At 43.3% G+C, this 13,238-nt stretch overlaps 1 protein-coding gene across 1 annotated transcript; it reads left to right on the forward strand.

The window, feature by feature from the left end:
• Positions 1-4,647: 4,647 nt before the first annotated feature.
• Positions 4,648-10,410, forward strand: LOC120032234 (periodic tryptophan protein 1 homolog). The gene is made up of 15 exons (XM_038978228.1): positions 4,648-4,888; positions 5,307-5,365; positions 5,674-5,855; positions 6,016-6,101; positions 6,738-6,834; positions 7,313-7,420; positions 7,595-7,725; positions 7,833-7,900; positions 8,061-8,157; positions 8,312-8,373; positions 8,515-8,626; positions 8,735-8,825; positions 8,980-9,101; positions 9,241-9,346; positions 9,855-10,410. The coding sequence occupies exons 1-15, from the start codon at positions 4,823-4,825 to the stop codon at positions 9,950-9,952; spliced, it is 1,485 nt and encodes a 494-aa protein (XP_038834156.1). The 5' UTR covers positions 4,648-4,822; the 3' UTR covers positions 9,953-10,410.
• The last annotated feature ends 2,828 nt before the right edge of the window (positions 10,411-13,238 follow it).

Raw genomic sequence — 13,238 nt, forward strand, 5'->3', positions numbered from 1 at the left:
GTTGGTCGTCATTTCAAAGTTCAGGTCAGATACAGCTCATCTTCCAAAAAACTGCACATGTGTAATGATGCTATAATGGCACTCATTGTAAATAAGAATTAGTTCTTAATTAACTGACTTGCCTGGTTAAATTAAAAATAACCTCTGATATAACGTTTTTTTTGTCAAAGTTGCCGAAATGTCACGTGTGTCCAATTATATCGTTGCATTCGTAACAACCTAACTTATGACACTTTTATTAGATCAAATAAGCCTCAAGTAGCAAATTAGCAATTACATTTTTTGTTGAGCAAATTCGATACTCTCATTGACCTCAATGACAAAATTCCTCACATCGTGGGATTTTTTTCATGGACAGATTTTGGGCGGAGTAAAACATCTCGCTTCGCCTCTTCCTCTCTGGTAGTAATCAACACAGTATTTTGTTCAGGCAAATGATTGAACACCCCGGTGTGAAGGACTGAGTAGAGATGAGATGGTAGCGGATGTCCGACAGTCTGCCGTGAATGCCATGCAGGAGAAGGATCTCGACAGTGAAGGAGATGGACTTTGTTGCGTTTATAGCGCAAGTGATACATTGCACTAGTCAAACTCATAAAACATGTAAGAAGTTAGACGTCATTTTGAAGGCGGCAAATATATTTCTGAATCTCTAGGATTTACAGCAGAAATGTTACAGGGAATGCTGAATAAAGAGGTTACCCCCTCCCAGGGTCCCGAGCCTGTGTAGGGATCTGAATAGACATTTAAATTTGACTGAAAGAGTACAGTTTTGTGGTTTTGTTCAGGGTTAGTTATTAAGAGGATATTGATTTCACTAGCTTGAAATCATTGCCCAATTTAATAAATGGAACACAAATCAAATTTGATTTGTCACATTCGCGGAATACAACAGGTGTAGTAGACCTTACAGTGAAATGCTTACTTACAAGCCCTTAACCAACAATGCAGTTTTAAGAAAAATACCTGTTAAGTAAAAAAAAATTGATAAGCAAAAAATAAGAAATAAAAGTAACAAATAAGAGCAGCAGTAAAATAACAATAGCGAGGCTATATACAAGAGGTACCGGTACAGAGTCAATGTGCGTGGGCACGGGTTAGTCGAGGTAATATGTACATGTAGGTAGAGTTATTAAAGTGACTATGCATAGATAATAAACAGAGAGTAGCAGCAGCGTAAAGGGGGGGGGGGCCTGGGAAGCCATTTGATTTGCTGTTCAGAAGTCTAATGGCTTGGGGGTAGAAGCTGATTAGAAGCCTCTTCGACCTAGAATTGGTGCTCCGGTATCGCTTTCCGTGCGGTAGCAGAGAGAACAGTCTATGACTAGGGTGTCTGGAGTCTTTGACAATTTTTAGGGCCTTCCTCTGACACCGCCTGATATAGAGGTCCTGGATGGCAGGAAGCTTGGCCCCAGTGATGTACTGGGCCATACACACTACCCTCTGTAGTGCCTTGCAGTCAGAGGCCTAGCAGTTGCCATACCAGGCAGTGATGCAACCGGTCAGGATGTTCTCGATGGTGCAGCTGTAGAACTTTTTGAGGATCTGAGGACCCATGCCAAATCTTTTCAGTCTCCTGATGGGGAAAATGTTTAGTCGTGCCCTCTTCACGACTGTCTTGGTGTGTTTGGACCATGATAGTGTGTTAGTGATGTGGACACTACAGCCCGTCAATGTTAATGGGGGCCTGTTCGGCCCGCCTTTTCCTGTAGTCCACGATCATCTTCTTTGTCTTGATCACGTTGAGGGAGAGGTTGTTGTCCTGGCACCACACGGCCAGGCCTCTGACCTCCTCCCTATAAGCTGTCTCGTCGTTGTCAGTAATCAGGCCTACCACAGTTGTGTCATCGGCAAACTTAATGATGGTGTTGGAGTCGTGCCTGGCCATGCAGTCATGAGTGAACAGGGCGTACAGGAGGGGCCTGAGCACACACCCCTGAGGGGCCCCAGTGTTGAGGATCAGAGTGGTGGATGTGTTGTTACCTACCCTTACCACCTGGGTGGCGGCCCGTCAGGATGTCCAGGATCCAGTTTCAGAGGGAGGTGTTTAGTCCCAGGGTCCTTAGCTTAGTGATGAGCTTTGAGGGCACTATGGTGTTGAACGCTGAGCTGTAGTCAATGAATAGCATTCTCACATAGGTGTTCCTTTTGTCCAGGTGTGACAGGGCAGTGTGGAGTGCAATAGAGATTGCATCATCTGTGGATCTGTTGGGGCGGTATGCAAATTGGAGTGGGTCTAGGGTTTCTGGGATAATGGTGTTGATGTGAGCCATGACCAGCCTTTCAAAGCACTTCATGGCTACAGACGTGAGTGCTACGGGTCGGTAATCATTTAGGCAGGTTACCTTATTGTCCTTGGGCACAGGGACTATGGTGGTCTGCTTGAAACATGTTGGTATTACAAACTCCGACAGGGAGAGGTTAAAAATGTCAGTGAAGACACTTGCCAGTTGGTCAGTGCATGCTCGAAGTACACGTCCTGGTAATCCGTCTGGTCCTGCGGCCTTGTGAATGTTGACTAGTTTAAAGGTCTTACTCACATTGGCTACGGAGAGCGTGATCACGCAGTCATCTGGAACAGCTGATGCTCTCATGCATGTTTCAGTGTTTCTTGCCTCAAAGCGTGCATAGAAGTAATTTAGCTTGTCTGGTAGGCTTGTGTCACTGGGCAGCTCGTGGCTGTGCTTCCCTTTGTAGTCTGTAATAGTTTGCAAGCCCTGCCACATCCAACGAGCGTCGGAGCCGGTGTAGTACGATTCAATCTTTGTCCTGTATTGACACTTTGCCTGTTTGATGGTTAGTCTGAGGGCATAGCAGGATTTCCATTAAGCTTCCGGGTTAGAGTTCTGCTCCTTGAAAGTGGCAGCTCTACCCTTTAGCTCAATGTGGATGTTGCCTGTGATCCATTGTTTCTTGTAGGGGTATGTACGTACAGTCACTGTGGGTACGACATCATCGATACACTTATTGATGGAGCCAGTGACTGATGTATCGTACTCCTCAATGCCATCGGAAGAATCCTGGAACATATTCCAGTCTGTGCTAACAAAACAGTCCTGTAGTTTAGCATCTGCTTCATCTGAACACCTTTTTATTGACCGAGTCACTGGTGATTCCTGCATTAGTTTTTGCTTGTAAGCAGGAATCAGGAGGATAGAATTATGGTCAGATTTGCCAAATGGAGGGCGAGGGAGAGCTTTGTACGCGTCTCTGTGTGTGGAGTAAAGGTGGTCTAGAGTTTTTTTCCCTCTGGTTGCACATTTAACATGCTGGTAGAAATGAGGTAAAATGGATTTAAGTTTCCCTGCATTAAAGTCCCCGGCCACTAGGAGTGCCGCCTCTGGATGTGCATTTTCCTGTTTGCTTATGGCCGTATACAGCTTATTGAGTGCAGTCTAAGTGCCAGCATCGGTTTGTGGTGGTAAATAGACAGCTACGAAGAATTTAGATGAAAACTCTCTTGGTTCATTGTGTGGTCTACAGCTTATCATGAGATACTCAGGCGAGATACTCAGGCGAGCAAAACCTTGAGACTTCCTTAGTTATCGTGCACCAGCTATTGTTTACAAATATACATAGACCGCTACCCCTTGTCTTACCAGAGGCTGGTTCTATCTTGCCGATACAATGTATAACCCACCAGCTGTATGTTATTCATGTCGTCATTCAGCAATGACTCGGTGAAACATAAGATATTACAGTTTTCAATGTCCCGTTGGTAGGATATATGTGCTTGTAGTTTGTCTATTTTATTATCCAATGACTGTACGTTGGCTAATAGTACCGATGGTAAAGGCAGATCAGCCATTCGTCGCCGGATCCTTACAAGGCACCACGACCTCCTTCCGCAATATCTCCGAATGGCGGGGATGAGGGCCTTGTCAGTTGTCTGGAGTAAATCCCTCTCGTCCGACTCATTAAAGAAAAATTCTTTGTCCAGTTCGAGGTGAGTAATTGCTGTTCTGATGTCCAGAAGCTCTTTTCGTTCATAAGATATGGTATCAGTAACATTATGTACACAATAAGTTACAAACAATGCGAAAAAACAAACAAAATAGCACGGTTGGTTAGGAGCCCATAAAACGGCAGCCATTCCCTCCGGCACCATGCCTAGCGGTTAGAGCGTTAGGCCAGTGACTGAAAGGTTGCTAATTTGACTCCCGAAACTGATAAGGTTAGTCTGTTGATGTGCCCTTGAGGAAGGCACATAACCCAAATTGTACTAGTCATTTTTATAATGTTTACATATCTTGCATTACTCATCTCATATGTATATACTGTATTCTATACTATTCTACTGTATCTAAGTCTATGTTGCTCTGAAATTACTCGTCCATATATTTATATATTCTTTATTCCATTCCTTTACTAGATTTGTGTGTATTGGGTATATGTTGTGAAATTGTTAGATATTACTGCACTGTCGAAGCTAGAAACACAAGCATTTCGCTACACCCGCAATAACGTTTTATAAACACTTGAATGTGACCAAAATGGTTTGATTTGGATATAGTGGTATAGACAGGTCGTGACCTGCCTCACACTCCAGTGCGGTAAGTGCGGGTGTATGTACCTGTTCGTTGGTTACGATCCGGCACTAAAAACTCAAAGAATAAGAAGAAGACACCCCCCCCCCCCCCCCCCTCGAACGTCATCAGTCTGCGACACTGGCTGTCTAGACAAAGTAGGACTCAACTCACATGTCAATGTGTGCCATTTTTATGTAACTTCTGGATCTTTACGAACTGTTTTTGTACACTTTAGAGTTGAACATTACATTGAATTTCGTGTGCATTACTAGGAAACTAGTACGTTGTCAATAATGAGTTCTCAAATCACTTGTGTTGGATGGGTAAAGCGAGGCGTTTCGAAGGAAACACCAGATAAGGTAAGAATCTAGCTAGCTAAATTGTCTAAAAGACAGAAAATACATCTGTGGTGTTTTCATTAGTCGGATTCCGTTGCAAAACCGAAACCGTTTACTCTAGGAACCTAACTGAAGCAAACGGAACGAAACCTTGAGAGACCTACCATAATTTGGCAAATAGAAACTCGTTTTCGTTGCAAAACGTTTTAAGTTTGGAGTAAACGGTTTCAGTTGCAAAATGTTTTCAAAACGTTTTGCAACAGACAAACGTTTTGCAACGGAATCAAATTAATGAATACACCCCAACTAGCAAGCTCGCTAATACGTTCTATAGAAATTACAGAATTTATAGTTAATAAACAGCATAATTCATACAAATACAATTAATGGCAACAGCTAGGTAACGTCTGTTTTAACCTGCTGCCACATTTTGTTACAGGTGGAGTTGAGCAAAGAAGAATTGCAACGCATTATAGCAGAGGCAAAAGAACAATTGGGGTTGGTGGAGTTTTTGGGTGACTTACTTGACATATAACTTTTGTTTGTTTGGAGGGCTTCAGAAAAGAACACTGACCTGAGTGGGACTATGAGACCGAAACTGCTATTTAAACCCAGTCAATATAGGAATTTAATTGAAATGTGTAGCTAAATATTTGAAATACTCATTATTTCTGGACCAGCGAAGTGACTAAGAAATAGTTTCCTCAATGGGGGGGTGGGGTTTTCATCAAATGAGTTCAAAATGGAATTGACCCCAACATTATACATTTTCAGGATTAGCAATTAATGTATTTGTGTTTGCTCAGTGAACGTGTAGGTGAAGAGGAGGAGGAGGATGATGAAGGCATGGCCAGCGGGCAGGAACAGAGTGACGAGGCAGAAGCTGTTCAGGGACAGGAGCCAGAGCAAGATGAAAATGAAGCAGGAAGGGAGGAAGCTGATGAACTAGCAGAGTATGGTTTGGATAGATATGACGAGGAAGACTCGGGTAAATATAGTTTCTGCATCTGCTCTCAGATTATGTCTGATCTTAAATTCATGGGTTATCTCTATCTGTTTGTTAATATGCCAAGAGGACTGTATTAATCACTGTTTGTTTTTTCCCCCAAAGAACTATCTTACTGTTCATCTCTTTTTTTCTGGCACAGTGACTGCCAACCTTGGTGACAGCCTTGCCGGCCTCACAGTGTTCAGCACCAATGATGAGGATCCTCACATTACCATCAAAGACACAGTGAGTCCAGGGCTGTGCCAGTTCAGAGTGATGAAACATCTCACCAGTCTGGTTTGGGACCAACTAGTAGTGCATGCCATACATATCACATAAAATATATTTTGTCACACACCGGATAGGTGCAGTGAAATGTGTTGTTTTACAGGGTCAGCCATAGTAGTACGGCGCCCCTGAAGCAAATTGGGGTCAAGTGTCTTGCTTAAGGGCCATCGATAGATTTTTCACCATGTCTCCTCGGGTATTCGATCCAGCGACCTTTCGGTTACTGGCCCAACCCTCTAACTGCTAGGCTACCTGCCACCTAAAAAATCCATATTGTGATAAATGACCTAATTGTTGCGATACCGATAAATAGAAACAATAAGTTTATAATGTGCACTACAGTATTTTTATCATCCTTAAAACAACTACTACTAGTTTGATTGTTGTAGCCATCAATTGTCCCGTTAAACAAACTTATTTCATTTCAAACTTCACATTTCTCTTGTTTAGGCTACTTATCATAATGAACGATAACAGCAAAATGCCTGCGATAAGTGGTCGTATCGATAATTTTCGGTTTATCGTCCCAGCTCTTCATTTCTGGTAATTCTGTGTCATTCAGACTTAGTTGTTATCTTTTCTTTGTGTCTCCAGGACCAGTATGAGCGAGAGGACTTTCAAATCAAGCCCAATGATAACCTCATAATTTCAGGCAGAGCAGAGAAGGACTGCTGCAACCTGGAGATTCACGGTGAGTTACAGAAACTGTTGTTCTAACTGGCAATTTGACTCTCAGCTTAGACTTACACAAACTCTTGCTTCACAGCATCAAATAGTATCAGTGTAGACATAGTGAGTGTACAAAAAATGCTCTTTCCATGACATAGATTGACCAACAAGCGATCATAGCTTTCAACTGATGTCAAATCCACTTCAATCAGTGTAGATGAAGGGGAGGAGACAGGTTAAAGAAGGATTTTCAAGCCTTGAGACATGGATTATGAATGTGTGCAAATCAGAGGGTGAATGGGGAAGACACAATATTTAAATGCTTTTGTACAGGGTATGGTAACAGGTGCCAGGCGCAATGGTTTGTGTCAAGAACTGCAATGCTGCTGTGTTTGCAACTCAATATTAGGAATGTTTTCCTAATGTTTGGTATACTCTGTGTACATGCCAGTGTAAAAACAAAGGTTGTTTTTAATAAATATTTATTTGCCTCTGCACAGTATACAATGCTGAGGAGGAATCCCTCTATGTTCACCATGACATACTCCTGCCAGCCTATCCACTGTGTGTGGAGTGGCTTAACTTTGACCCTAGTCCAGAAGGCACAGGTGAGTGAATTCACTTTTTATAGTGTTGAATGGATTCTCAGATTTGATTTTGAGTTAAGCTCAAACAGCAGTTTATCTCAACCCGACTCTGCGAAATGGACATTAAATTCAGTGTTTTCTTAGTGTATAACATGCATTTTTTTGACTTCACATTAATCCCATCTGTTTGTACAGGCAATTATGCGGCTGTAGGCAACATGACACCGCAGATCGACGTGTGGGACCTGGATGTGGTGGACTGCCTAGAGCCTGCCTTCACCCTGGGGAGCAAGAAGGCCTCCAAGAAGAAAAAGAAAAGCAAAAAGGTCATTTTCCCACAAGGACTTGGATGTGGTAGTTTCTACTGTTATGTTTATGGTGTTGGTGTCTCCTCACTATGGCCTGTATCCTAACATGCAACTTGAATTTTTAGGCTGCAGCAGAGCCAGTGGAAGGTCATACAGACGCTGTACTGGACTTATCCTGGAACAAACTGGTCCGGTGAGTCATATTGGAGTTGTACCCGTTACCCCTCACCCCTAGCCCCAAACCTTTCCACTCATGTCAGTGTAACCACACAATCACAATGTCACTTACGTTGTCACTAACCTACCCTCCATTTTTACTCTGAGTTTCTGTGTGTTGCTTCTCTTTTCCACAGCAACATCTTGGCTAGTGGGTCAGCCGACGAAACAGTGATCCTGTGGGATCTGGCACAGGGAAAGCCGGCCACAACACTGCGCAGACACACTGACAAGGTACGTGTATCCAGTCATTACAGCCTGTTTTACTTCCCATAATGGGGCTACTCTAAATAAATAATAAAAATACAATGTGAAATTGATTTTGGATGTAGCCTCGTCTGCTTACTTGTAATGTTGATCTCAAACATTAAAGTCAAGTCCCTTTTAGGTTCAGACGTTGATGTTCCACCCCTTTGAAGCTCAGACCCTGATATCAGGATCATACGATAAGTATGTCCAATCTTAATCTATTACAACCCCTAAAATAGTTTTATTTTTATTTTTTAAATGTCTTCTCCTGTATATAGGAGGTTGGGATTGTGAATGTACAAAATTAACAAGTCTTAACCTGCGTCTTCTTCCTCTGGCCAGGTCGGCAATCCTGTATGACTGCCGCAGCCCGGACAGCAGCCATCGCACTTGGAGGTTTAGCGGGCAGGTGGAAAGGGTCGCCTGGAACCACTTCTCGCCCTGCAACTTCCTGGTAAGCTGCCACCTCTCACATAGCATAGCATATTGGCTAACTTTCACATGGAAAATGCTTGGTGCACTTTCCTGTTTCCACTCTCACTGATGTTTGGCTGTGTTTTAGGCGAGCACAGAGGACGGCTTTGTTTACTGTCTGGACGCGCGCTCGGACAAGCCGGTGTTTACGCTAAGGGCACATGACGGAGAGGTGTCAGGTGGGTGTGGTTACAGGCCAATTTCTGCCCCCACTTCCTCTAGCCCCTACCCCTTCATATTCAGACTTTAAAATACTGGATGAGTACTGGTACACAAACATGGCATTCAAAGTCAGGGAAACAGAATTGAAATTGGTTGTCTCTGGCCCTGTAGGCTTAGACCTTAGCAGCCAGATCCGGGGATGCTTGGTCACCTCGTCAGCAGACAAACACGTCAAGATTTGGGACATCTTGGGGAACAAGCCAAATCTGGTTCACACCCGGGACATGAAAATGGTAAACATGGTTTCTCTGTCGCTGTAATCATTGCCATGTCATTGCAATAAGATCCATCACGTTTCTGTCTAACAGCGAATGTTTGGATGTGTGCTGTATATGTGGCTGTTGCGGTAAAATGTTCCCTTTCTGTTGATAGGGGGTGCTGTTCTGTGCAGCATGCTGTCCTGACATGCCCTTTGTATATGCATTTGGAGGACAGAGGGATGGCCTGCGGGTTTGGGACATAAGTGATGTGGCAGCAGGTACAGTTTCAATGTTATTACCTTCTGCTCTAGGCCTGACAAGGAGCTGAGTCTATCATGTATTTTCTTTTTGTTCCAGAAAAATATATATATATTTAGAATATGGCAACTAGCCTTTACACTTTTTTAATCAATCAACCAAATGTATTTTATAAAGCACTTTTTACATTAGCAGATGTCACAAAGAAACCCAGCTAAAACCCCAAACAGCAAGCAATGCAGATGTAGAAGCACAGTGGCTACGAAAAACTACCTGTTCAATAAAGAGGGATAGTATCTCTCTCCCTCTGTATTGAACATCTATTTATTATGGGCTTTGACTGTTAAGTTTATATAGCTATCATCTCCTGCTTGGTAGTAGAGTCATGGGTTTGTATATCTGTGTGTCCGCTTGGCCACTGAGGTGTTAGATCAGTAGCTGATGGTTATCAACATGGTGTGTTTTGTGTGTACGTGACCGAGTATGTTCACTGACTTTGTGTGCCATCCATGTATGTGCTGTCTCCAGTCGCTGAGTTGTTTGGCAATCGGGAGCGGTTGGTGGCAACCACAGCGCCTGAGGCATCCAGCAGCACTTCCTCCACAGCAGATATGGAGCTTTCCTAATGAGCCACTCTGGACCAACTTCCAATCAACAGAGCGACACCTTGGACTCACACAGAGAGATCCACATAGCCAAAGACTTTCTGTCAACCCGAGGCCAAGAAGGCACTTCAAGAACATTGCCAGAACTGTGGATGGACTTTCTCTCTTCAAACTTTTCTTCTAAAACAGATCTCCTAATAATTAAGCACAACATAAATATTTGTTTTTGTGAGCTAAAATGTCTTTGCAACAAGGAAGGTCAATATTTATCTGAATGTATGTCTAAATAATTCAATAGATATTTGTTTTTGACTAGCAATCAATGGAATAACTATTGAAATGTGATTGTGAAGGCACAGGTATCTGGTTTAGTGTCATCAATGATTATTTGTGTAGGAATTTGCTGATCTTGGCCTGAAATCCTGAGGTAATTTTTTTTTTCTCCCCAGAATAAACTATGTATTGTGTCAGTGACATTCCTGCATTGGTTCAAAGTGAAATGTGTGAAAACTGAAATACCTACTCAAACATTTACTGAAAGGCCCATCAAGGAAAAATTGTAAAGAAATAAGGATTTGACCAACTTCTGAAACATTTACAGTACCAGTCAAAAGTTTGGACACACCTACTCATTCCAGGGTTTTCTTTGTTTTTACTATTTTCTACATTGTAGAATAATAGTGAAGACATCAAAACTATGAAAAAGCACATATGGAATCATGTGGTAACCAAAAAAGTGTTAAACAAATCAAAATCTATTTTGTATTTTAGATTCTTCAAAGTAGCCACCCTTTGCCTTAACAGCTTTGTACACTCTTGGTATTCTCAACCAGCTTCATGAGGTAGTCACCTGGAATATATTTCAATTAACAGGTGTGCCTTGTTAAAAGTTATTGTGGAATGTATTTCCTTACTGCATTTGAGTCAATTAGTTGTGTTGTGACAAGGTAGGGGTGTAAAGAAGATGGCCCTATATGGTAAAATACCAAGTTCATATTATGGCAAGAAGAGCTCAAATCAGCAAAGAAAAACGACAGTCCATTCCTTTAAGACATGAAGGTCAGTCAATGTGGACGTTTTTTCAAGTGCAGTCGCAAGAACCATCAAGCGCTATGATGAAACTGGCTCTCATGAGGACAGCCACAGGAAAGTAAGACCCAGAGTTACCTCTGCTGCAGAGGATAAGTTCATTAGAGTTAACTGCACCTCAGTAATTGCAGTCCAAATAAATGCTTCACCGAGTTTAAGTAACAGACACATCTCAACATCAAATGTTCAGAGGAGACTGTGCGAATCAGGCCTTCATGGTCGAATTGCTGCAAAGAAACCACTACTAAAGGACATCAATTAGAACAAGAGACTTGCTTGGACCAAGAAACACGAGCAATGGACATTAGACCAGTGGAAATCTGTCCCCTGGTCCAAATATGAGATTTTTGGTTCGAACCGCCTCGTCTTTGAGACGCAGAGTAGGTGAACGGATGATCTCTGCATGTGTGGTTCCTACCGTGAAGCATGGAGGAGAAGGTGTGGGGGTGCTTTGCTGGTGACATTGTCTGTGATTTATTTAGAATTCAAGGTACACTTAACCAGTATGGCTACCAAAGCATTCTGCAACGATACACCATCCCATCTGGTTTGCGCTTAGTGGGACTATCATTTGTTTTTCAACAGGACAATGACTCAACACACCTCCAGGCTGTGTAAGGGCTATTTGACCAAGAAGGAGAGTGATGGAGTGCTGCATCAGATGACCTGCCCTCCACAATCAAATGACCTCGACCCAGCTGAGATCGTTTGGGATGAGTTGGACCGCAGAGTGAAGGAAAAGCAGCCAACAAGTGCTCAGCATATGTGGGAACTCCTTCAAGACTGTTGGAAAAGCATTCCAGGTGAAGCTGGTTGAGCGAATGCCAAGAGTGTGCAAAGCTGTCAAGGCAAAGGGTGGCTATTTTGAAGAATCTAAAATATATAACATATTTTGATTTGTTTACCACTTTTTTTGGTTACTACATGATTCCATATGTTTTATTTCATAATTGTGATGTCTTCACTATTATTCTACAATGTAGAAAATATAAAAAATAAAGAAAAACCCTTGAATGAGTAGGTGTGTACAAACTTTTGACTGGTACTGTAGTAAATCTGATATTTGAAAAGGAAAGGATGACAATCTTTTTGTTATCATACGCATGTGTTTGAGGAAGCTTTTATCTGGGATTTGAGCATTACCAGTTCTATAACCAGGGGCAACAGAGACGGATCCTCCTCTCTGGGTAGCCTGGCCAGTAGATGGAGTGGTCTACTCCAAAAATAAACACACTTCCAGAAGTATCCCTCCAGCGATACTGGACTCGAGTCACTGGCACTGCCCTCAGTGGATGTCTCTGTTGAATGATGCGGCACTGGGGGCAGCTGGAGTGGGACGACTGCACCATCCACAGAGGCTGCGTTGACCTCTTCCACAGAGAAGGTACTAATGGGGCCACCTTTTGGCCCAAGCCATTGTGGAGGATCTCCCCTATGGCATGAGAAATCCTCTCCTCTGGGATGCCGCCTGGGACACCTAGCAGGTACCTGTCGCGATGACAGCGGTAGTACACCTGCAGCTCTTTGAAGTAGCACAGCTGGCCCTTTCACACGCACATCTCAGCAAATCCGGCCCAGGGACATGCAGGGCACCATCTTCTCACCCTTGCATTCTCTGCAGGGCTTTTTGGTGCCCCTGCCTCGCCCATGGCACACATGGAAGCGCACCCTAGTAGAGGCACAGCAGGCCTTGCACATAACCCACTTCTGCTCCTGGCAGTAAGAGCACCCAGTCACTCGGTCTGTGTGAATCAGCCTGTAATTTAACACCTGGTTGTGGAACATCTTGGCCAGGGTCACAGGCACGTTCCAGGGTTGTGGCTCCTGTACTTCCCCTGCTGGTTTTGGAGACACTGTTGCTTTGGAAGTTTTGCATTGCGGTTCAAATCTTAAGCACACAGACCTGTGCTCTGTAAATGTTTCCAGTCTGTAACAGTATGCAACCTCATGGGTTACGTCAGTGATGACCATTCATCTGGCTGCAGTGGGGGAAAAGAGACGTTTGTTTTGCACCCAGTCAACAAGAACATCACAGATCATCTGTTCTGGCAGAGGAGACAGGGTGAATGGGTTAAAAACCTCTGGCTGAAGTTTCACTGATACCTTTGCCTTCCCCTCCTCCATTGGCGGTGGAACTGTGGAATACTGAGAGGGTTCCAGTATGAGGTCACATCGGTAACCCTTCGATGTTCAGTTGCCATTATATGAAGGTTAAGAG

This window comes from Salvelinus namaycush, chromosome 38 (assembly GCF_016432855.1).
Source record: "Salvelinus namaycush isolate Seneca chromosome 38, SaNama_1.0, whole genome shotgun sequence".
Taxonomy (NCBI): Eukaryota; Metazoa; Chordata; class Actinopteri; order Salmoniformes; family Salmonidae; genus Salvelinus; species Salvelinus namaycush.